General features: G+C 39.8%; 1 protein-coding gene across 2 annotated transcripts in view; it reads right to left on the bottom strand.

Moving 5' to 3' along the window:
• Nucleotides 1-4,525: 4,525 nt before the first annotated feature.
• Nucleotides 4,526-25,265, bottom strand: part of ALG8 (ALG8 alpha-1,3-glucosyltransferase) — a 28,784-nt gene continuing 8,044 nt past the window's right edge. For both annotated transcript variants that reach the window (XM_055581416.1, XM_055581417.1), the window contains 11 exons: nt 21,981-22,174; nt 18,990-19,099; nt 17,896-17,963; nt 15,057-15,183; nt 14,401-14,504; nt 13,494-13,614; nt 10,632-10,771; nt 8,964-9,103; nt 7,603-7,700; nt 7,206-7,278; nt 4,526-5,875 (listed from right to left, as the gene is read on the bottom strand). In XM_055581416.1, coding sequence (XP_055437391.1) covers nt 5,644-5,875; nt 7,206-7,278; nt 7,603-7,700; nt 8,964-9,103; nt 10,632-10,771; nt 13,494-13,614; nt 14,401-14,504; nt 15,057-15,183; nt 17,896-17,963; nt 18,990-19,099; nt 21,981-22,174 — 1,407 coding nt within the window. In that variant the 3' untranslated portion in view covers nt 4,526-5,643. The remainder of the gene's footprint in view (nt 5,876-7,205; nt 7,279-7,602; nt 7,701-8,963; nt 9,104-10,631; nt 10,772-13,493; nt 13,615-14,400; nt 14,505-15,056; nt 15,184-17,895; nt 17,964-18,989; nt 19,100-21,980; nt 22,175-25,265) is intronic.

Raw genomic sequence — 25,265 nt, forward strand, 5'->3', positions numbered from 1 at the left:
TTGGATCTCCTTGCAGTCCAAGGGACTCTCAAGAGTCTTCTCCAACACCACAGTTCAAAAGCATCAGTTCTTCGGCGCTCAGCTTTCTTCACAGTCCAACTCTCACATCCATACATAGAATTATGTTAATTTTGAATACTAGATGATCTGTTAGACAAACACAAATATTCAATATTGCTTAAATATTCTTCTCCACAGTCTTCTCGGTCCACTCTCTTTCTCTTTTAAGAAACTTAAGACCTACAAAAACAAAAATACAAAGAACAGTATAACAAATACCCATATGCTGTCACCCAGAATTGTTAATATTTTGTCATTTTTTAAAAGGAAATAAAACACTATAAATATAGAACCCTTTCCCATCCTCCTCGGAGACAATCATGAGTTTAGTGTATACTTACAGTTCACTTTTTATATTTTTACATATATTTAGTATGTATTATGTATGCTTTAAAATTTACATAAATTGTACGATTCAGTGTTTCTGTTTTCTCTCACTTTCATCATTCCACATGTTTTGAGATCCATCCATGATGATATAAAGATCAAGCTCATTCCTTTTGATTACTGTATGATATTCCATTATATCAGTAAGTTACATTTTAGTCACCCATTAACCTTTTGATGGATATTTAAGTTGTGTTCCATTTCTTTTTCATTTAAAGACTGTACTCCACAGTCTAGGGTCTAGAGAAGCTTTGGGGCATGTTAACCAGGACTAAGAGACATACAAGAATATTATATTACAAGGAGTAATATCCATTAGTAATAGTCCCAAACTAGAAACATTTAAAATGTCCATTAAGAGCAGAATAGAGGATAAATTGCCATGTTTTCATTCAAAGGTATATCCAGTATGATGAACTTAAAAAAAAAAGATGATGTTAAAAAAAAAGATTAAAAGATCAGAGAAAAAGAGATGTTAGAAGACAATAAATGATCCCATGTATAAAGTTCAATATTAGGCAAATATATACTATTTAGAGATACCCATATTAGTAGTAATTAACACAAATATTTAGAATATTTAGTTACCTCTGTGGGATCTTCTTGGATCAGGAATCAAACCCATGTCCCCTGTGTTGTCAAGTGGATTCTTAACCACTGGACCACCAGGGAAATCCAATAACTTTTTTTGGGATAAATTAAAATTTTAACTTTTTAAGTTGTGGTAAAAAACATAACATTAAACTTATCATCTTAACCAGTTCTAAGTGTATAGTTCAGTAGTGTTAAGTATATTCACATTGTTGTATAACAGATCTATAGAACTTTAATCTTGCAAAACTGAAACTCTCTACCATTGAATGCTAATCCCTTTTCCCTCCTACCCCCAGCCCTTGGTAACTACCTTCCTTCTTTCTGTTTCTATGATTTTGACTACTTCAGATACATAGGAGTGGAATTACACAGTCTTTTGTGACTGGCTTATTTCATTTAGCAGAATGTTCTTGAAGTTTATCCATGTTGTTGCATGTGACAGGATTTCCTCCTCCTCCCTTGTTTTTTTGGCCTCACCACATGGCTTACAGGAACTTAGTTCCCCAACCAGAGATGGAACCCCAGCCCTTGGCAGTGAAAGCGTGGAGTCCTAACCACTGGACCAGGGAATTCCCGGAATTTCCTTTCAAGGCTGCATAATACTCCGTTGTAAAATGTATATGCAACATTTTTTATCTACCTGTCCATCTGTTGATGTCCATTTGGGTTGTTTCCACCTCCTAGCTATTGTGAAATAATGCTATAATGAACATAGATATGCAAAAATCGCTTCAAGATCCTACTTTGAATTCTTTTGGATATATACCTGAAAGTGGGATTGATGATTCATATGGAAATTGTATTTTTTGAGGAACCTTCATACTGTTTCTCCACAATGGCTGAACCATTTTGCTTAAGGGTTCTACTTTCTCCACATTCTTGCCAACACTTATTTTCCATTCTTTTGATAGTGACCATCCTATAAGTGTGTGGTTTTGATTTGCATTTTTCTTATGATTAGTGATGTTGAACATCTTTTCATATGCTTGTAGGCCATTTGTATATGTTTGGAGAATTATCTATTCAGTCCTTTGTCCATTTTTAAATTGAGTTGCTTGGTTCTTTTTGTTGTTGGGCTGTAGAAGAGACCTATATATTCTGTATATTAATCCCTTATCAAATATGATTTCCAAATATTTTCTTTCATTCCATAGGTTGCCTTTTCACTCTACTGTTTTTTTTGAAAGTGAAAGTCGCTCAGTCGTGTCCAACTCTTTTGTGACCCCATGGACTATACAGTTCACGGAATTCTCCAGGCCAGAATACTGGAGTGGGTAGCTGTTTCCCTTTCCGGGGTTCTTCCCAACCCAGGGATCAAACTCAGGTCTCCTGCATTGCAGATAGATTCTTTACCAGCTGAACTACCAGGGAAGCCCTGTTTCTTTTGAGGCGCAGTCCAATTTGTCAATTTTTGCTTTTGGTGCCTATGTTTTTGGTGTCATATCTAAGATAATCACTACTGAATCTAATGTTCTACAGCTTTCCACCTATGTTTTCTTCTAGGAGTCATCTTCCTGACTCTTACATCTCTCTAGACACTAGAATATAAATTCTTGAGTGCAGGAATATGTCTTTCTTGTTCACCTTTTGATCTCCAGCACCTAGCACAGCATATGACACTCAATAGGAACTCAGCAAATATTTGAAGCAATAATGAATTGCTTTTCAAACTTTAGGATTAAAAGCAGGTAATACCTAGCATAACACCTGTTATATAGTACGCTTTCAGTAGAAAGGGCCACAATGTGGGACCTCCCCTTTGTGTATCCTTTGAAGGGTTGTCACGATAGGAATACAACATCATTGGAAAAGACTCTGATGCTGGGAGGGATTGGGGGCAGGAGGAAAAGGGGACGACAGAGGATGAGATGGCTGGATGGCATCACCGACTCAATGGACGTGTTTGAGTAAACTCCAGGAGATGGTGATGGACAGGGAGGCCTGGCGTGCTGCGATTCATGGGGTCGCAGAAGTCGGACACGACTGAGTGACTGAGCTGAACTGAACTATGGTTTCAGAGATCAACTGGTAAGTTAGAGGAAAAAAATATGAATTCAGCATTAAATGCCTTAAGAAACAGCTGCGCATGTGGAAGGAGATGCTTTACACAATGTTGAACACCTCAACACTGCCTAATCAGCTATCTATTCATTCAGGAAAACTGTAAAAAATGAATCCTCCCTGAGTGCTCTTCTGAGAGGCTCTAGGATTCTGTACATAGGTATACTATGGGTCCAGTCCTTTTTATAGCTGTCTTATGTAATCTGCTACAGTTGCTGATGGACAGTACACTCTGTGCTTCAGAGGAAGTTAAGGTGATAACAGGATGAAGCACTCTTTGCTTCAGATGGAGAAAATTAATTTGACAACAGGATGCTCTGTGCTTTGGACAAGCTGGTCCCTTACAGTTAGATGTGTATCTTAGCAAGAATTTTAATGAACCCAGATTCTTGCATCTTCCTATATGCAGAAGAGCACTAAAATTATTGAGATGTCTGTTCTTCGTGACTAGCAGTAATCTTTTACCAAAATGTATACCTGAGTGCATGTATTCTCTAGCCCCAAAGTCACATATATACTTGAACCTCCCCCCTCCTCTTCAGAGCAGTTCTCTCAGAGTTACTGAGAAGCTGTTTCCTAGGCTACAGCCTTTACTACAGTCCCTGAATAAACCTGAAACAACTCCTATGTTGTGTGTGTGTTTTTCAGTCAACACTTCTGAGACTGAAAAAAAACCCAAAAACATTTACTGACCTTTCTATAAAGTGGAGATGCCGAATACAGGACTTTATTGTGAGAAACTAAAGGCTGTATTGATTCAGGGTTTTGAGGTTTGTAAAATGGTTCTAATTTCAGTTGTCATTAGCACAGTAGTTCACGTCTTTGGAGCACAAAAAAGCAGGTAGGTGGGCCGAAATAATTTTTTATTTTTACCATGATTATACTGGAAGAGTAATTTTATCTAACTGCTTAAGAGTAAAACATCTTTTTCAAAGATTTTAATAGAATGTTTTTTTCTCCCATTAAGTGCAAACGGAAACTGCATGGACTACGCATAGGGGGCAATTCTTTCTGACACTGAAGTGCTCCCTTTACAAACAGTAGTTTCTAGGTGGGAATTATTAACACGGAGAACGATGCCAGTGTTGGGCTGGAAAGAGGGCATCTTCTTCCCGCCCAGTTCTGGCTCTATCTCCTCAACCTGGGAAAATGTATTGTGATCAAGAATACCAAGTCCTTCCCACTTTTCTTTTCCTTCCACTTGTTAAATTTTGGTGCACTGCATATAAAATTAAACAGCCAGTAAAAAATGGGCTTCACATATATCTTATTTGTTTAAATTTTGATAGTAACTTTGCTTGTTTTCACTTACAGATTTCAGAACATTTTGAAGTTGAATCTTGAAGTGCAGACAATCAAGTGATAGGGTGTAAAAGTCAGCAGAGAGAGGGAAGAAAGGAAGTGGCAGGAAATGAAAGGAAGCAGAGGTAGGAAATAGCACGGCACACCGGGAATTCTAAGCTGTTAGGACAGCTGGAGCACATGGCATAACAGGGAACTGTGGGGAGGAAAAGAGGCTAGAGAGGTTGTGCTTCCCCCCTCCTTTGGCAAAAATCCCTCATCTCTTAATAAGACTCAAAAGAAGACTTGGAAAATAGAGTGAATTTAAGAGATGGATAACTGGATTAGCATCCCAGGATTCTATTGACCTTGGACTCTCACTGATCTTCTTAGGGGGACAATGGGTAAACAAAACGTGAAGGTTCCTAGTGACAGCTAGATAAACGTTGGCTGAATTGGAATGTGCTGCAGATATTAGGCAATCTGGGGTCCTGGTTAAAGTGTATGAAGTACTCTCAAAGTAGGGGGAGGACTAGATCGGGCTGTGAAAAAAAACACTTAAGACTGTTCACACAGGAAAGTTTAAGGAGTGACCCTATCAAATTTGGAGTACTTGCTTTTAAAATAAATGAACTGCAGAAGACGTCCTTAACTCAATGTAAGAGCAGAGTGGCTTATAATCTCCACTGACAAGCTGAACAGTTCATTAAATATTGTCTTTGTGAGTATTGTCGCTGCATAATTTCAATGGAAAAAAGAAAAACACCTCCTGGAACAAGGTGTACAGATGGGGATTAGTGCACACCATTTGCTGTGTGCACACCAATAGGAAAATGGAGGAGCTGGAAATAATCCAAAAAGTTTTTTGTGCAGAAATACAAAATGGTATTTTATTTATACTTCCCTTAGCACATGATCTTAATTATGCTTTATATCCTGATGATGGTTATTATAGGCTACAAAAAATCATGCTGTTGATCAGATTCCCTTCTTGCCTAGAGCAAGCACAGCAGTCTCAATGACAATTTTAAAAGGGAAAGGCGAGATTTGTTTCAGATGTATTTCACTGCTTATGGAGGACAAGTGGCTTCTCACCATGGTGACAATCAGGTTGCTAGGCTGGGCAAGGCCAAGTTTACAAGAATGGTCCTCCCACAGATTTATTGAAATGAATGCTTCATGCTACCAGCAACTTTCTTCAAGTTCTGATTAACTTCCCATGAAATAATTGCTTGGAATACATCCAAGCAGTTCCTTTACTCATTGCTTCTTTGTCTTGCCGACAGGAGGGTCAGTCAATACGGAAACATACAGTTTGAGCCAAGCATATGTGATGCCCACTGCACAATACACTGAGGTCAGTAACAAAGGGATAAACGGGTACTTCAGGTTCCAGGAGGTGAAAGGGAATACAAATTCACAGAAGACTTCCAGAGGTCCCAGGCCAAGGAGGTAGAAAGTTTCCATCCAATTAAAAAGAGGCTTTTCTTTTCTGAAGAAAAAAGGAGAGACGTCTGACTTTAGATGAGTCATTCTGCTTTTGCAAACATTTCTCAACTAAAGCTGCCCAACTGCACTGTCTTGATATGCAGTGCAGCTAAAGCCAGAGTCAAAAGAATGCAAAAAATTTCACATTTAGAAAAAAGTGATAAAACTATATCATTCTATTAACTCAACAATCCAAATTATCCAGTCATCATCAATGCTGTCACTTAGCTGAAGTTGCTGAGGGAGAACTAGCTATGCATTTGGAAGAGGAAAGGGGGCTGGATACTGTGACGTTGGAATAAGAATACGGTAATCAGTACATAATTTTTGTTTGGTAAAGCCATATACAATTTGTTAACCATTTTTTATTGTAATTAAGTAGTATTAAGTATATTGATAATGTTGTGTAACCATGACCATCGTCCATTTTCAAAACATTTTCAACACCCCAAAAAGAATCTTTGGAGATAGTAAAGCAGTAATAGCTCCCTATCCAGCACCACCACCGCTCCCACAGGTCCCTGTAACCACTGATTTACTTTCTGTCTCTATGAATTTGCATAGTCTAGATATTTCATGGCAACCCATTCCAGTACTCTTGCCTGGAAAATCCCATGGATGGAGGAGCCTGGTGGGCTGCAATCCATGGGGTCACGAAGAGTTGGATGTGACTAAGCGACTTTACTTTCCTGCATTGGAGAAGGAAATGGCAACCCACTCCAGTGTTCTTGTCTGGAAAATCCCAGGGACGGGGGTGCCTGGTGGGCTGCCGTCTATGGGGTCGCACAGAGTCGGACACGACTGAAGCAACTTAGCAGCAGCAGCAGCTATTTCATATAAATGAAATCATACGATATTCGTCCTTTTTGTGTCTGGCTTATTCAGAGTGATGGAATATGAGTAATTTCTCCTGCTATTGCTGATATTCAAAGAAGGCAATAGCACCCCACTCCAGTACTCTTGCCTGGAAAATCCCATGAACGGAAAAGCCTGGTAGGCTGCAGTCCATGGGGTCGCTAAGAGTCGGACACGACTGAGCGACTTCCCTTTCACTTTTCTCTTTCCTGCATTGGAGAAGGAAACGGCAACCCACTCCAGTGTTCTTGCCTGGAGAATCCCAGGGACGGGGGAGCCTGAGGGGCTTCCGTCTATGGGGTCACACAGAGTCGGACACGACTGTAGTGACTTAGCAGCAGTAGCAGCATTGCTGATATTTTGTAATGTTGTGATATTACCACTAATACTTAAAAAATTAAAATGTAAAAGACTTAATCATTTAGGAGTAAACATTTCACAAGAGTAAAAAGAATTTTAAATGTACTCTTTTAGATTACCTGAACAGAGTCTTCAGTGAGGAAATACTATAGATGGTAAACAGTAACATGAGTATGATTTTAATGGGAAGTTCTGTTAAAAGAATAAAAAGGTACATATGATGATTAAGTTGGTAAGAGGAAGGTTTATGATACTTAAGGGAATACTTAAAGGAATATAATCACACTGACATAGCTATATAGTGCTAGGAATGCTTTTTGAGCTTAACTATGCATTTTTGTGACATCTAAAGATACTGAGAATTAGGGATATATTGGAGGTTTTATTTAAAAGAATGGATGAGCTCTCTCTTTCTAAGAGACTTTAAGGTAGTTTAAATCAGATAGCACTGATCTGCAGGTGCTGATGTAAAGGCATGACAATCAAATAGATCTCTCTTAAAAAGAAGCTATTTACCTGGTGCAGTGAAGAGCAGAGGGAAGAGGGAATAATGTCCTGTTGTGGTCAGAATCAGAAAAATTGAAGCATCTACTGCTTTTCCCACCGATAAGAGGCTAAAAATAAAAATTCTCATAATAATTCTTAGTGTAATTCATTAAAACATCAAATGAAGCTTATACTTGCAAATAGCTATATATATATATAATATTTCTAGAACTGGCTTTGCATAAAACAACATACTGATCTTTGCTACAAGTCCAATTCAATTGAGAATATTAATTTTTTTAGTGGGAAACTTGAAGCAATACATAGAAGAATGTACTACACTGAATTATGGAACATTCAAAAAAGAATCTTGTCTCTCTGAGTAACTGCCTCCTCAAAGAAAGGAATATTGTGGGGTTGGGAGCTGCTTAATAGAGGTAGACAGGGAAACTGGACTTGAGAGTTTTATTTCCAACCCTATAGCTCTTCTTTGGGACAATGCCCCACATGTCCTGGTGTTCAATTAGAATTCTAACTAAAGACATTAGGAATTTTGCCCTGTTGAACTCAGACAAGACATGTACTGATCTGACATATTTGCTTAATGTTCTTTCAGAGCTTAAATGACGTCTCTCAGGATTTAAGAAAAAGCTTAAGAAAAGGGCTAATTCTATTACCATCTATGTAACTGGGTTTCAGTTGTATATAAAATAGACACATTGTGCCTTTTTTTTTTTTTTTTCCAGCATGGCACAGTGAAAAGAACTCAAGATTCACTGTGGTAAGATTCAGGTTAAAGTCCTAATCCTGCTATTTGCTAGCTGTGTGACTTTGGATAAGGCAAACTCTGAGCCCCAGTTTCTGGGGCTTTATAAAGACAGGGGATAATCATTATCCTAATTATCTTATAGGCTGCTGTGGGGCTCAAAAGAAAGAATACAAAAGCACAAAACAAAATCCCAACAAACAACAAAAACAGTTCTGAAAACTCTGAAGCGCTGTGTGTATGCTAGGTATTATTCCATAATGGACTCACTCCTTACTTTGACTAAACAACACCCAACAAGGAATTGTGGGCGTGATGACATCAAATACCACGTTTTTTCATACTACGCTGCCATTCAAAATTCAGCAGTAACAGACTGGTATCATGACTCTTAATTACCACAAGACCCATTACCAAAAAATGCAGAGACAATACAGGCAGTTCTGCATAGCTTAGAACTTTCACAGGTCCAAGGATCCCAAGTTAAGCATCCCCATTCTGTCCAGGTATAAACCTGTTCCCACACATCTTTGCCTATCCCACTGAACATGTCAAGGGACAGATCAGATGGAAAACAACAGGGTCACTGTGAAATATGCCAGAAGTGCTCACTAACTGAGCTTACCTCATTGGGAGAACTGCGAGGAGAATGGCTTTTTCATGGACGTGCCAACCAAACATGAAGGAGCTCAAGGCACAAAGAATCAGACATCGGAGAAAGCCTCTGGGCCCTTGAGGTTTAAACCAAAGACAGAAAACAGAGGGCTAGAAACAACAGGCAAAGATAAAACTTCAGTATCATTTAAAATAGGCTTTACTGAAACATCGTTAGGTGAATATAATTTACATCATCTCTGAAAAACAGTAGCTCATTATTCTCCATCAAACTGAGATAATTTGCTTTGTGAACAGTCCACTAAAAGTTAACATAGAAACACTACTCAGAAAAAGGCATTTGGAAATATATATTTAACTCGTTAAAATTAATTCTACTCATTGACATTAATAAGGAATGATAATTAAGTTCTAGGATAGCCAGTATAACCCCCATTACACCTTCATAATTAGTTAACTAATAGTCACTGAACTTATTAGATCAAACTACAAAAGTTCATCGATATTGTGGAGCTAATAATAAATTAAATCGGAAATGGCAACCTACTCCAGTGTTCTTGCCTGGAGAATCCCAGGGATGGCGGAAACTGGTGGGCTGCTGTCTATGGGGTCGCACAGAGTCGGACACAACTGAAGCGACTTAGCAGCAGCAGCAGCAGCAGCATATTAATAAACAAACACCAGGGACTTCCCTGGTGGTCCAGTGATTAAGACTTTGTTGTCCAGTGCAGAGGGTGTGGATTCAATTCCCACATACCTCGTGGCCAAAAAACCAGATCACAAAATAAAAAATTTTGTACCAAATTCAATAAAACTTTAAAAATGGTCGACATCAAAAAAATCTTAATAGTAATAAGCAAACATCTAACTCTGTGAGCTGGAGTAGTGTAATTTACAAGCAATCCAAGGCCTTCCACATGCAGCTTACAAGGCTGAAATTTTAGGAAAAAGTTTAACCTCAGTTAGAACATGTGGATAAATAGGCCAACAGAGCTTAATTACCTACCAGTACTGCCATGCAATTAAGTGGGGTCAGGTGTCTTGTGAGTAGGCTTGATTATTCAGAAACAAAAATTAAAACTGAGTGTAAGTAGGTATGACTGAGTTATTTATATTGACTTCTACTAAAATTATATCATGAAATTGAGTTTATCATGATCACTAACAAAAACAACTTTGAATGATGCCTGTAACAGCATCTGACTCATATAAGATTCTTATCTGATGCTCCAACAGCCACTGTGGCATCTCAGCTCATTATCAAGACAAAATATCCAGGCGGTTCAGAAAAATTTAGACTTTTGATCAGTTCACCATGGAAGAAAACAAAAACCTGATGTCCTTACTACCCTGTCCTCTTTCTCCACGGTGTGGTCCAGGATCCGCCCACCCCCCCACCCCCACCCCGCCCCGCCTCGGGCTTTTCATTCTTCTTCATCTGATGGTGAACAGATGGTCTATTAGCCTCTCGTGAGGACCTCTCTCAAAGAGGCTTTACTAGTAATCCTTCCTTATGGTGTTCAAAGTTACCCTAAGAATTGCTAGGAAATGCCTCAATCTGCAGCAGGATTACAGCCATGGAATTTATCCTCCAGTTAGGAAAACTTGAAATTCAACCAGCCACACACAAAAAAAGGAGAGAAAACTCAAGAAATGAGGACCACGTGTGAATTCTTACCAACATGGCAATCAGAGTGCAGATAAAGGTGGCCAAAGGCGTCACTGAGGGAAGGACTGTGTGTTGGAACTGCTGAACTAAACCACTTGTCATTGAGGCCTTGGGAATCTTGTTGGGATCAAGAAGTTTCAGTTCTAAACCTACAGAGTAAACAGACATTTTGTTTTGATCAATGGCACACCGTGTGTTATGTGGCTTCCTTGGTGGCTCAGCTGGTAAAGAATCCGCCTGCAATGCCAGAGACCTGGGTTAGATCCCTGGGTTGGGAAGATCCCCTGGAGAAGGGAAAGGCTACCCACTCCAGTGTTCTTGCCTGGAGAATCCCACGGACAGAGAAGTCTGGCGGGTTACAGTCCCTGGGGTTGCAAAGAGTCTGTGACACTTTCACACTGTATTTTACCAGTCAATTCCTTGAGGAAAAAAAGAATATGCTACTAAATCTTATGACTGCTTCAAGGTCAAGATTTCATTAACTCAGTGCCACAATATTCTACCTAAAATGCCTCTGGTTTACAGTGTGGTTGTCTATATTGGAACAGGAAACCTTGCTGGCAGGTAGCATGGACAGCAATTTGCTATCATCTTTAAAATGAAGCAAGCTTTCTCAAATACTACCATGTCACAAGCCAGCTTTGAATCCTTCCTTGACTATGGGATAAAGTCCATATTCCTAAGCACAGTCCACAGTATCTTCCATGATCTAGCCCGTCCCACCTTGCCAGACTCATCTGCTTCACCTTGTTAAATATAGTTCGGCTGCAATGAGCTGATATACCCCTCAGACACCCGTGTCCCTCTGCACAGACTACTCCTTTTGCATAGAATGGCCTACTCACTTTACAGAGCTAACTCCTAATTCACTCACCTAAGAAAGCTCCTAACTCTGGAAGTAAAGCTGATTTTCTTGTGGGCTAAGGTGGTCTCTTATACATGCTGCACTGTATCTGTTTATATGTTCATTTACTCTCCTACACTGGGTTCCTTAAAGGCAGGAATGACAGTTTATTTCTATGCTCAGCACATAACATAACATTTCAAGAAATACTTACTAAATGAACCAAGTCCAAGGATAATGATGCAAGCCCCAGCCCAAACAAGCTAACAGAATAGTCAGAGATGGTCTGAGCACCTGAATGGCCCCATCTAATGCCACTGAAAATTAGTGAAATGTGAGAAAAGTGTAGACTACTAAAATATTTTCTATTCATTTACCTCTTCCCTTTTGACTTCAGCCTGCAGATTCTCTCTTAAAGCTAATAATTACCTGCCTGAAACAGAATTGCCTAACCTGCCACTGGCTTTCCATTCACAACATTCTTGAGGAGACAGATACACAAGATGAGGTACATCGGTTTCCTGACTCAAATAAGGCAAGTGGCCCCTGTACCTCATATTATGCCAGTCATTTAAAGTTTTCAGAAGTGTTAAGAACTTACTTTATAAGATGCCAGATATATCAAGGCTGGGCTCAGTGGGTGAGTGAGAATATCAAATTATGATTTCCCACAAGTAAGTGTCCAAAAGAGTAATAGCAGCCGCCATGCATTAAGCACCCACCATATGCCAAGGGCTCTGCAGCCATTACTTTTAGCTCCTGAGGCACACAAAGATGAGTGACATGCCTAAAGTCACACAGCTTAGGTGGAAGAATCAAATCCAGTGCTGTCTGGTTCCAAACCCCTGCTACTGACAGCCTGGCATGTCTTTATTGTTGCATTTGCTTCTCATAATAAGTTGTTACATTTTAAAGGTTGTAAAGGTAGACTGCAGTCCATGGGGTTGCTAAGAGTCAGACATGACTGAGCAACTTCACTTTCACTTTTCACTTTCATGCACTGGAGAAGGAAATGGCAACCCACTCCAGTGTTCTTGCCTGGAGAATCCCAGGGATGGGGGAGCCTGGTGGGCTGCTATCTATGGGGTCGCACAGAGTCGGACACGACTGAAGAGACTTAGTAGCAGCAGCAGCAAACAAGCAACTAAACACCTTATGTGGCTTGCAAAGCCTAAAATATTTACTGTCTGTCCGGTTACAGAAGCTTGCCTGGCCTTCTCTTGATCCTGCCATTTCCCATCACACTAGGCTGCATTCACAGATGAGAGACTGTGAGTTGTTCTACAGTCAGTTATTTTCAGAACCGTCTGAAGGTATAAATTCCTTTTCATCACATCGCAAACTCAAAAGCATAGCCTAAGTTTTCTCTTTCTTTCATCTCATGCTGAATGCATGCCTACCATTATCTTTAATACCCAGAATCATAACTTACACATTCTTAAAAATGCTTCTTCACATTTTAAAGTTTAAAAGTAAGGTTATAATGGCTGAAAAACGTTTTACTTGAGGTAAAAATTACCTTTTAAAAATGTCTAAATATTTTATTCCCAAGGAAAGGAACAACCATCTCATTGCCACAAAGAGCTTTTATAAGGAATGCAGTCTATTTCCACTGCTGAAGTATCAGTCCCTGTTTATCCTGAGAGCAGAAACACGGGGCTGGAGAACAAACAGTTCAGCCTCATTCACAAGACAAAGCAGGGTTTTTTTTTCCCATTTCTCAATGTGACTAGCCCTTGCAATATTCATAGTCTAAGTAAGAAGGCTCAGGGAATTCCATGTAGGTCCCTACATGGACTCATTTGCTCTCACTGCTGGGGCCTGGGCTGATCCCTGGTTGGGGAACGAAGATCTCACAAACCAAAAACAGAGACGCCCCCTCCAAAAAAAGGTGGTTAGGATTCAGTGCTCTCACTGCTGGGGCCCGGGCTGATCCCTGGTTGGGGAACTAAGATCCCACAAACCATGAGCAGAGACCCCCCCCCCCCCCCGCCTCCAAAAAAAGGTAAGAACGTTTGCTACCATACCGATGACAGACAGCACTTTATCCAAAGCACTGTACAAAGCCCAGAAGTTTGGAGCCCAATATGCGTGGCAGAGGCCCCTCTTGAAGGGGAATAGTCGGGAAAAGACTTGAGGCAGTTGGTTCTGTTGAAAAGAGATTAAACAGTGATCAATCTTTTCTAAGTTAAAAAAGAGAACTAGGGTACTATCTGTGGCATTGTGAGAAGAAAGATATGAGGTCTGAGTTCCAGTATTTGTTCCTTCAAGGAAATAGTTATGTGATGCTGAGCAGTTCATAGAACTTCTTTTTGTCCAACCTTCTCATCTGTCATGTGTGACAAGGTACATCAAAGTATTTTGAATACCAGTCTGATACTGTGTATAATAATATAATAATGGAAGAATTGATAAGGGGAAAAGGAGAACAGACTGCAGCTTCATCAAGTTTACTGAAGAAACGGGGACGATGCAGAACGCTTGACGAGACATGCAGTGTTTCCCAGTTTTAGCAGCAATTAAAATTAACAAGGAAAGAAGCAAAAAAAGGAAAAACACCTGCTGAACATCTGTAGCATATTAGGCGCTTTAGAATGTTGCTGTCAATGACTGGGAAAACGCTGAGGACTGACTTGGGGTTACAAATAAAACATAGCAAACAAGCAAATAAACAAATCCAGATATCTGTGAATACTTACAATCAACTCTGTGTGAGTGTGTTTGTGTGAGACATATTGTTAAACACACAAATATATGCACATTCATATTTGCATAGGCACAAAAATGCCTGAAAGAATACCATCTTATCTTTGTGGAGTCATTGTTGGAAGGAGTGAAAAAGGAGTAGTTTTGCTTATTTTATATATCCCTGGCTTTATTATTTTTTCTAAATAACACCAAACATGTCTTCTTTATAACAAATAAAAGACTTACCAAGGCTAGAAAAGGACCCAATGAAAGAGCAGAAACTAGGAAAACAATCAGTCCCAGGGAAATAAGACGGACAAAGCTGAAGCTGTTCCAGCGGATAGATCCATCTACAGAAAAGACCATTATCATTAACCAGGAGCATGGAAAGCCATAGCTTATATAACATGCCCAAATTAGTAGTAGCCCACGACTGAGCGACTTCACTTTCACTTTCATGCATTGGAGAAGGAAATGGCAACCCACTCCAGTGTTCTTGCCTGGAGAATCCCAGGGACAGGGGAGCCTAGTGGGCTGCCGTCTATGGGGTCAGACAGAGTCGGACACAACTGAAGTTACTTAGCAGCAGCAGCAGCAGCATGATAATATACCAATCTTTATGATGTGGCAAGAACACAGAAAAGTAAGAATGGGTTTTTACCCATTTTTATAGGATCAATAGTTGAAAGATATCTGCTGTGCCTCATAAAACCCTCTCATAGGAGTTCCTTGGTGGTCCAGTGGTTAAGACTATGCTTCCACTTCAGGGGGCATGGGTTCAATCCCTAGTCAGGGAACTAAGATACTAAGTGTGGTCAAATAAATCAATAAAAATTAAAAAGCAAGCCACTAAGTCAAGACAAAAAAAAAAAAAGAAAAATAACACAATCACTAAAACTTGCCTTGTTTATTTGCAGTGAAACAGTAAGATCGCAGCAAATATACACCGTAAGCTGGTGCTACATAGAGGTAGATGTGCTTGAAATGCAGGAGAACAGCAAAGAGAAATGCTCCTTCAATATGCCTTTTCTAGGAGATTGAAAAGGGAAATATCAATTCAAAATTCAGGGTAAACTAAACACCATAATGTAGCATCCTGGACTGGATCCTGGAATAGAAGAAGGATGTTAGTGGAAAAACTGGTGAAATCTGAATGTATCAGTGTTGGTTTTTTAGTCTTGATGAATGTACCATACAATGGTAACATTGCAGGAAAATGAGTGAAGGGGTATGGGAACTCTATTGTATTTGAAAATGGTTAAGATAAATGTGTGAGGGGAGAAGAGAAATAGGTGAGGGAGATTAAGAGATGAAGTACAGTTGCAAAACAAATGAATCATGGGTATGAAATGTACCGTGTGGAAAATGTAGTCAGCAACTCTATCTGTCATCTCAGTATGGTGACAGATTGTAACCAGACTTACCGTGGTGATTATTTTGAAATGGATAGAAATACTGAGCCATTATGTTATGTAACAGCAACTAACAGTGTTGTAGACCAATTATTACTTCAAAAACAAACAAACTCATAGGGAAACGATTAGACCTATAGTTAGCCAGAGGTGAGAAATGGGGGAGGGAGAATTGAATAAAGGCAGTCAAAAGGCACAAAATTCTAGTTACTAGATAAGTAACTTCTAGGAATGTGATGTACAATATGAGAAATATAACACTGGTGGTGTTTCAGTCTCTAAGTCATGTCCAACTCTTTGTGACGCCCTGGACTTTAGCCCGCCAGGCTCCTCTGTCCATAGGATTTACCAGGCAAGAATATTGGAGTGGGTTGTCATTTCCCTTTCTGGGGATCTTCTTCACCCAGGGATCAAACCCACATCTCCTGCTTGGCAGGTGGATTCTTTACCACTGAGCCAGCAGGGAAGACCAGTATAAGGAGAAAGAAGGAATTGATTCCAATTAGCTTTTACAGTTGGAGAAGGCAGTGGCACCCCACTTTAGTACTCCTGCCTGGAAAATCCCACGGACGGAGGAGCCTGGTAGGCTATAGTCCATGGGGTTGCTAAGAGTCAGACATGAGTAAGCGACTTCACTTTCACGCATTGGAGAAGGAAATGGCAACCCAGTCCAGTATTCTTGCCTAGAGAATCCAAGGGATGGGGGAGCCTGGTGGGCTGCCGTCTATGGGCTCGCACAGAGTTGGGCACAACTGAAGCGACTTAGCAGCAGCAGCAGCTTTTACAGTGAGCCTAGTGGGTTCATAAATTCATTATTTCAACAAATATTTATTAAGTACTAAGTTTGATGTTGACGTATAAGATACATCGGCATAACAACACACTACAAATTCTCGCTAAGCGACCCAAAGACGTTAATTACTTCACTCTCTTATAGTTAAACAATAGCTGGAGCTGATTTCCAGAGAAGATCTAGGAATCAGAGTATGAATAATTATAGATAAACTATGCTAACAAAGAATCACTTAATTCGTACATTACGTATTAGGTAACATAGAGTACAACTGGGCTGAAGGCAGCAAGTAGTACCTGATCTAACAAACTACCTAGGAGAATTAAAGGCATTCTGATTCTGGGGGGAAAAAAAAACAACCCTCCAAACTGAGTTGACTATGACTAGAGAAGTCTGACTTCTACCTACCTCACGGGAATTTTGGAAGGACCAAATGAGATAATGGTCCTGGGGTTCAGCAAAGAAACTGCCAGAGGGACCGTGAAAGGCCAGGTTCCTCCTTTCACTGTCTCATCAGGTGTGGTCTAGAACAGATGAATCAGCAATGGTAAGGCAAAACCAAAGGGATGCTTCTAAATCTCTCCACCAGTTTTATTATTTAAGATTCAGAGAAAGTCCAGCTGGTTCTACAGCTAAACTTTAGTTCATTTGTTCAACAACCATTCACCCTTCACTCATTGAACACCAATTATGATCTATGGATAGTGTGGCTTATAATGGTTAAAAGAAAAAAAAACTTATCCAGACATTCATAGTTGATAAAGAACTTTAAAACAGATTATTGAATTTGATCTTTCCAAAGTCCCTGTGAGGTAAGTGGCCCCATTTAATAAACAGAATGTATCAAGGGTAAATTTTATTTTACGGATGAGAAAACTGAGGCTGGGAGGGTCGGAAGACTTGCCTTGGGTTGATGGTTCCCAAACCTGATGGTGTATCAATATTCCCTGGAGATTCCTAAAACCCAATCCCAGAGATGAGGAGACATCCAGAAATCTAAATTACCTGCTTTCCTCCTCTAAAGAAAGGAGGATAATTTTAACAACTTCACACAACAGTTGCAAGGTTTACTCAATAAGATATTATATATAATGGACCCAGTGCCAATGCTTTTAAATTACTTGTCTGAGTCACACAGCTTGTTTGGGTTATTCAGGATTTCAACCCAGGTCTTCTGGTTCCAAATCCCATACTTTCCATTACACTATGCTACATGCTTCTGATGGGGAAGGCCCCACCATCACAGTTACTATTCTGTATAAACTATGGAAGACTTCCTTTCTGGACAATCCAAACCAAATATAGAAACTCAAGTTTCTTTCAGGCCTGCCACACCCTAACAAGTTTTTAGAGTATAATTTTCTCATCTGTAAAATGGAAAAAAGTATTACTAAAAGAGAAGATGGAATTTGTGAGAAATACTCAATAAAAGTGTGAATAGCACTTGGCAATGGAAAACAGTTGGTCAAATAAATTTACCTATCACCTTTACAAGCTAAAAACCAAACTAATATAACTAGCCTATTCTGTGTTTACCTGAAAGAATCGTGCAATGGAGAGCAGCATTAATCCAGATAAAAAACCATTGTACTGGAAATGAATATCTGGACTTAGGTCAAGGAAGGAAAACAGAGGATACCAAATTCACAATGAACTGTGCCAGCAGACTGAGCATCAAAGTTACAGGTGCTTATTTTTCAGGTAAATTAAAGACAACAGTATTACTACCAGTTTGCACTTTGCATAAAAGTGTTTTGTATAAATTGTAAAATTCTGGACGAACTTTTAAATTAAAATTTATGTTTAAGAAGAAAACCAGGAAACTTTCCCATATGTTCTGTAAGTTAAAGAATGAGCTTAAGGAGTTGTTTTTTTTTTTAAAAAAAAAACTCCTTTAAACAGCTAAAGGAGTTTTTTTTGTTTTGTCTTCTAGAATCAGGGATGAGAAAGGAAGGGACCTAACAGCTACCAAAGGCCATTTCATGCAGCATTTCATTGTCAGTAAGTATACAATGAACCTGTGAGGTACTCAGAGCCCAGAGCATCACTATACTTATGGCCTATCACCACTCAGATGACAAAACTGAGATCTGAGTCCAGTCACACTTAAACCAAGGTCTAGGTGCTCTCACCCACACCTGGCTATGTCTATGAAAACTAGAAATCTGGCTTCAGTCATTTGGATATTAGTTACATTCAGACCCTTTGGATTTAAGAACTTTGCCTATTAACATGGGGTAAGCCAAGAGGGGAGAAAAGCAGGAAGCCTTGTTTTCACATGCAATACTGTGATAGGCCCTCTTCTACAAAAGGTATTTAGAATAATATAAACTATTTCAGATATGTATCTTAGATTAATCTAAAGACAGTTATAAGTCCCATTATATTGCTTTCCTGGTGATTTACCTGATTCTCGAACATCATCACTAACTTTTCAGGGACAAAGTGCTCTACAACCAGAGGGTGGTAAAGTTGAGTAGAGACCACAGTTTGGGGAACTGACTAACCCATCCCACATCCACTTTCAAAAGCAGCTCACGTTTCAGAATCATCATTACAGAAAAAATTAATCTTATACTTTAGTACATATCAAATAAATAAGGGAACAGTGCATAAAACGTCAAGGATACGGTCTACAATTAACAACCCGAAGTTCCACAGCAGTAGTACTGACAGAATAAACTTCGGCTTCTCTGTAAGTTCTTTGCCTGCTTTTTTCCCATCAATGCATTTACAGCACCTAAATTGGGACATGAGGAAAGAATCAGAAACAACTTCTATCTTCATTAGAACATTACAGTACTTTTACAGAGTGCTCTGATACACTCTGTGGTGTTTTATTAGTCATTCCTGAGAAGCTGTCCATGCAATTCTTTTCTTTTTAATGTGGAACTATTTTATTTTGAAAATGAATGATCGAAAAGCAACATTCAGGCTGAAGAGCAGTTGGAAAACTAGGGTTTGAAAGTGAAAGTGAAGTCGCTCAGTCGTGTCCGACTCTTTGCGGCCCCATGGACTGTAGCCCCCCAGGCTCCTCCATCCATGGATTTCTCCAGGCAAGAGTACTGGAGAGGGTTGCCATTTCCTTCTCCAGGGGATCTTCCCGACCCAGGGATCGAACCTGGGTCTCTCGCATTGTAGGCAGATGCTTTACCATTTGAGCCACCAGGGAAGTCCAACTAAGGTTTATATCAATCCAAATATGAAGGGGAAAAAAAGGAAAGAAGAAATGGAGGAATGAGGAGAGAAAAGATAAAGGAAATAACGCTACTATTTATGGAGCACTTGGTATATCCTAGATGCTTTCACTAAGAGTATAACATTTACTTCCCAAGGACCATGGAAGGTTTTCTTTTTAAAAAGGAGGGAAGAGACTCCAGGAGACTTTCTTGTAGCCCTTCAATAGGTCTGCACCCAAATCACAGCTCAATGTTGCCAGTTATCAACAGGGAAGAAAAAGAAAGGTGACAGGATCCAGGTCTGGTGATATGGACAACTTTCCAGTTAAAGTGCCCTTGGGTGTCACCGTTCCCAAGTAATTCCAGGGGGTTACAAAAATTTTAATTGCTTCCCTGTCGGTTCATTAGAAACAAGGATTGGGTTGTCCATGCCATTCCTAAACCTAAAAAGGTGGTAGCAGAAAGAAAGTCCTCAGGGCCAGTTTCGTGTCTCTCTCAGCTACGCTGACTTGAAACAAAGTCTTCATTTAGTAAAACAAATTAAAAAAACCAAAAACCCAAAAGAATTTTGAAAACTGAGAGGACACACACTATTTCGGTCTGTAAGACTAAAAAATGCAGACCAGGATACACAGCATTCTAAATTATATGTCATCAAACCAGCCAAATGAAGAATAGGCTGGCGAGAGTTTGGGAGAGGGTGGTGGAGGGGATAGGGAAAAAAAAAAGAATAGAGACACAAACTTGCAGCTTTCAACTACCCAGATAATTTTTAAAAACTCCTATAAAAAAGTGTATGTCATTTAAAGGTAAAGAATACAGTAATTAAGTGACAATAGCAGATGACAACAGTACGATCCATTTCTATTTTGTAAAAATTATATTCAGACACAAAAAGAGGTTGAAACAAAGAGGCACCAAAGTGTTGATAAGGGAGCAGTAAGTGGAGGAATATGGGTTCCTGTTAACTTTAGCAAAAGTGTTAGTCACCCAGTCGTGTCCGACTCTGTGACTCCAAGGACTGTAGCCCACCAGGCTCCTCTGTCCATGGGATTCTCCAGGCAAGAAAACTGGAGTAGGTTGCCATGCCCTCCTCCAGGGGATCTTCCTGACCCAGGGATCAAATCAAGTATTCCCACCTTGCAGGCAGATTCTTTACCGTCTGAACCACTGTCTATGTGCTGTTTTCCAAAATTTTGACAACAAGGATGTATTTATTATTCTATGAAAAGATTTTTTTAAAATGTGTTTCATTTGAATACCAGCAAATCCTGAAAACAAAGAAAGCTAAAAGAGAAAGCAGACATAATAAAGATGCAGTTGGACAGGGGCTAGGGAAAGGTGTCCTGCTTTCCCTCCCTGCAGCCTGAGTTTCCTCATAAATAGAGTAACCTTAAAGGGAAATTGAGAAAATTAAGCAAGTTACTAATCTACACATAGTGCCTTGTTTGAAGTTTTTATCTTAGTTAGCTGTTCTCTCTTACACTGTAGATGGAAATGAACTCTCCTCCTTCTTGCTGCCTATATACCCTTTCCCTGGGAGCATGAATTTAAACATTTTGAGTTAAAAGGAGTACATGATATATCACCTTCTCCTCCAACTCTTGCCAGGTCATACACAGAATGAAGGTCAGGGAGCCAAACAAGAGTTATTCTGTAAGGGGCAAGAGGTTCACTCGAGAAAGCCACATAAACAGAAATTATCTATTTATGACAACAGGCACTAGTAACAGAGTTACTTCTCTGTCACAATCAGATGAGTAGGCTTAAGTATTAGGACAGAATAGAGACCAACAATGACTGGGAACTCACTATTTGGAAGTCACTGTGCAAAACATTCTACATATATGTATTCAACTACTTAAAAGTAATTTATAAGTAAAAGATGCAAAACATAAAAGTATACGATATAAACATAGCTTAAAATTAACGAAGTCTTTGTGAAGGAACGAATCCGGAGACTGCAACTAGAAGCACTCAGTGAGATGTCTTGAGTTTCCTAGAAGGGACACTCCATTGGTGGTTAGCACTATGCGTGTGTGTGCGTGAGTGTGCTGTGTCGTGTGTATGTGAGTATCCTAAAGAATAGGGGAGGTCACAGCAGCATGTGGTGGCCTGCTACAAGATAGGAAAGAGAGGCATGTAGAGCCATTCTGGGCAGGAGAAATGGTCCTGGAACTCTACTTGGGCCTACTTTTCACAACATTCACAATCTTGTACTATCTACCTTGTAACCCACCTTAACCCCCATTTTTTTCCCCACAAGATTCAGCTAGACTGCTAGCTGTAACTACTCATTGTGCAGTTTAAAATGCAACAGTTACAAATGTCCCAGCATTTGCTATTATATGAACTTCGTTTGCCCACAGTGAAGAACAGGTTAATACTATTTGATACCATCTCCTCAACATCTTCCACACGGAATAGCATTCTCAGACTTACTCATGGACGGCATACACAAAGAGTGCGTCTGTAAAGATGACGGAAAATCTCTGGAAGAGTAAGGTCCTTGAGCTGCAGTAATTCAGATTACGGACGTTCAACATCTCTTGATCAAAATATTTTGCAACATGTGACAGGGCATACTCAAACCATGCGAAAAAGGGAGGGTAATCCAAGGTCCACTCTGAAGTTGCCTGTGGTAAAAACAGAAGACAGAATATATCCTAAGTAACTGAATAAACAAAGAAGATACAAAGACTGGAAATTTTCATTCTCTGGTCTTCAAAAAAACAAAACAAAACAAAAAAACACACATAAAATGAAATTACACTTAAAATATGCCATATTTAGAAAAATCTCTATGTTAGGACTGAACAGAACACTAAAAGTCATTTCCTGAGTTATTTAATATAGTCTTCAAGTTCCTTAGAGTCAACTGTACTTCAAAAGAAATTAATTTGAAACCTTGTAGTAATGAATTTGCTTATGACATGGTTCTACTCTTCTAAATATAAAAAGGGAGCTTTACTGTTTTGTTGCTAAGTCGTGTCCAGCTCTCCTGTGACCCCATGGAGTGCAGCCTGCCAGGTTCCTTTGTCCATGGGATTTCCCAGGCAAGAATACGGGAGCGGTTGACATTTCCATCTCCACAGTATTTTCCTGACTCAGGGATCAAACTCATGTCTCTCTCATCGGCAGGTGGATTCTTTACCACTGAGCCACCAGGAAAGCCCTCGAAATAGAGTTAAGGCATAACAAACGATTCTTTAGCTTGGGTTTAAGTTCTGTCCCAGAGACACAATTTCTCTACCTGTAAGATGAGATATTGTGAGGACTAAATGAGACAATACATATGAAATATATTTATAAATAACAAAATGCTAGACTGATCTACTTATCTTTTGCTCCACTAGTTTATAAGACCCTTCAGAGCAGAAACCACTCTGTCATTTCTGTATCTTGAACATTAAGTTCCTGATATATTAAGAACAGTCATTAGTTAAGTGAATAAACAGTCGTTAATGATTAAATAAAAAATAAATCATATGAAAAATGTATAAACTATACAAAAACATATAAACTATATATAAACTTTATGGTGCTATAGTTTGGTATTTTGTTTCAGTTTCTACATTCATACAACAAGAATGGTAGTACTCACCTCATAAGTTATCTCATTACATCTTACCTGTGTGTGTTTGTAGTGCTGAATCAGATACAAACTAAGTATCGATAAATATTATTTATTATAATTTACAAAAGTGATTACTATTTCCATTACTTGTCCCTAAAACTAAACCTAGATCTTATACCTAAAGAGCTGAGATAGCAATTATCTCTTTACTCTGCACCTGTTGCTCTTTTCAATTAAAAGCTCTTCTCCTTCTGGACGGAGAAGGCAATGGCACCCCATTCCAGTACTCTTGCCTGGAAAATCCCATGGATGGAGGAGCCTGGTGGGCTGCAGTCCATGGGGTCACTAAGAGTCAGACATGACTGAGTGACTTCACTTTCACGCATTGGAGAAGGAAATGGCAACCCACTCCAGTGTTCTTGCCTGGAGAATCCCAGGGACGGGGGAGCCTGGTGGGCTGCCGTCTATGGGGTCGCACTGAGTCGGACATGACTGAAGTGACTTAGCAGAAGCAGCAGCTCCTTCTGGAAGTACACTAAGGGTTCACTTGGTACTAACTTGGTGCCCACAGGGACTATTATTTAGGGTCTCTCCTGTGTTATAAAATGAGGCAAGAGACACTCAAATAACTTGTTAGCTCTTTGTTTCTGATAAGGAAGAATGAAAACTTTAGGTCCTAATAAGAAGCAGCCTGTTTACGCCCCGGGCAGGTATAAAATGCAAAAGCCTCAGCCCTGATCCAGCCCAGAGGCTCTCTGTATAGGGCACTCAATCTACTAAACCACCCACTATATTCTCCCTTATGAAATGTTCCTTCACTAATCTCAAATCTCCAATGTGGGATATAAACAAGATGAGCCACTGAAAAATGGAAAGTAATATTAGAAATTTTATTTTTTAATCTTATCCTTCTTAATTTTTATTTTTAAAGTATATTAATACAGTAGTACTTTTATAATTTATAAAGACATATTGAGTAGTAAATGCTTAAAAATGACTTCTTGCTAAGGTGCATATATATATATATATATATTTTAACGTTTAGCAATTACTGGTCTATATAATTTCAAGAAGTTCAACAGGAATTTACACTATTAACATCCATGGTTTCCAGCCACAGTTTCTATGTCAGAGCTCACACTACCCTTAAAGAGCCATTTATCTTACTGGAAGTCTTAACAATTTTCCTACTTTATCGACATATATATTATTCTAAATAAAACAGGGAAAAGGAAGCGTTAAAAGGACTGAGAAAAGGAACAGGTGCTGCCCAAGAGAGTCATTTTCCCAAAACAGTGTCCCTGTCCTTCCCTTGCTATCTCTAACCCCACACCACCTCAGATCCTCTCATATGCTGCTGCTTTTCCCCACTGAGACTTCCCACGCCGAGCCCAGAAGGTCCTCCTGACCTCAGGAACTTCCAGCTGGAGCCATCCTCTGACCTAAACAGCTTCTGGGAAGCCAAGCAAGCTATTAGCTCACATTTCCTCCCAAGTGACCAATTCTGTCACTTACACGTGGTAGAGCTGGGGCTCATATTCTGTGTCTCCTGATTCCAAAGGCATTAGCTCAGGAAGCTACTAGAACAGCAAAGACCCTCACTCAGAGGAGGATGGTGACTACATGTTGACCAGAAGGGGGAGGTCTCAGGCCCCAGGAGGACAGCAGAGCCCAACAGGAAGAAGAAAGTCTCTCCGGCTCAGCCAACGCGAGGCTGCCACAACTCAAGCCGATGAAAAGCCATGGCTCTTTGTTGACTACAGCCCTCCCAACTTCCTTTTCCCCTCTTTCTAAGAGCTCTCCTGCCCTTGCTGTGCAGGGACCTTGCCACAGTTGAAGACCCTGAATTGCAATTTTCTGCTGATTTTTTTTTTTCCTGTTGATTTCCTGTGTGTGTGTCTGTGTGTGTGCGTTAGTTGCTCGGTTGTGCCTGACTCTGCAACCCCATGGACTGTAGCCTGCCAGGTTCCTCTGTCCACGGGATTCTCCAGGGAAGAGTACTGCAGTGGGTTGCCATTCCCTTCTCCAGGGGATCTTCCCAACCCAGGGATCAAACCCAGGTCTCCTGTACTGCGGGCAGATTCTTACCATCTGAGCCACCAGGGAAGCCTCTGTTGATCTTAAGTAAGTCAATTTTTGCTGGAAAAATA

This window comes from Bubalus kerabau, chromosome 5, assembly GCF_029407905.1.
Source record: "Bubalus kerabau isolate K-KA32 ecotype Philippines breed swamp buffalo chromosome 5, PCC_UOA_SB_1v2, whole genome shotgun sequence".
Classification (NCBI taxonomy): domain Eukaryota; kingdom Metazoa; phylum Chordata; class Mammalia; order Artiodactyla; family Bovidae; genus Bubalus; species Bubalus kerabau.